A 446-nucleotide genomic window follows, 5' to 3' on the forward strand; every position below is an offset into this window, starting at 1 on the left:
CAAAACACAACTCAAATTTTGGTTAAACGCCTCCCCCCAGCCCCCCCAATTCCGGTTAAAGCGCATGGGGCCGGTTTGGTGCCGAGGTCGTAACCGCGGGGCGGGAGCGTGACCCCGGTGGGGTCTCAGCCATTGGCGAAGCTTCCAAACCCCCCCCAAATAATTGGAAAATTCCCCATTTTTTTTATTCTAATAGTAAAACAGCCGGAGTTCTGACCCGCTGTACAGAACGCTGCCAAGCCCCGCTGCCGCCCCCTCCCCAAAATCACCCCCCTCCCCATGCCGCCAGCGAGGAGCCCCCCCCGACCGTCACCGTCGCGGAAGGAGAAGACGCGGTCGCCGCCGTCGCATGCAGATCGCTCGGAATTTCACGGGTTTCGCTCCTTTCTTGTTGTCGTTTTTGGCTTTTTGTTTTGTGTCCCCCCCCTTCCCTCCCCCGCCCCCCC

General features: G+C 59.9%; 1 protein-coding gene across 1 annotated transcript in view; it reads right to left on the minus strand.

Moving 5' to 3' along the window:
- The window catches only part of TONSL (tonsoku-like, DNA repair protein), a 10,627-nt gene extending 10,346 nt beyond the window's left edge, over positions 1-281 (minus strand). The window contains exon 1 of the mRNA XM_010569324.1: positions 270-281. Within this exon, the coding sequence (XP_010567626.1) occupies positions 270-281 (12 nt within the window). The remainder of the gene's footprint in view (positions 1-269) is intronic.
- Positions 282-446: the final 165 nt, after the last annotated feature.

The sequence above is a fragment of the Haliaeetus leucocephalus genome, unplaced genomic scaffold, assembly GCF_000737465.1.
Source record: "Haliaeetus leucocephalus isolate CR32 unplaced genomic scaffold, Haliaeetus_leucocephalus-4.0 Scaffold271, whole genome shotgun sequence".
NCBI lineage: Eukaryota > Metazoa > Chordata > Aves > Accipitriformes > Accipitridae > Haliaeetus > Haliaeetus leucocephalus.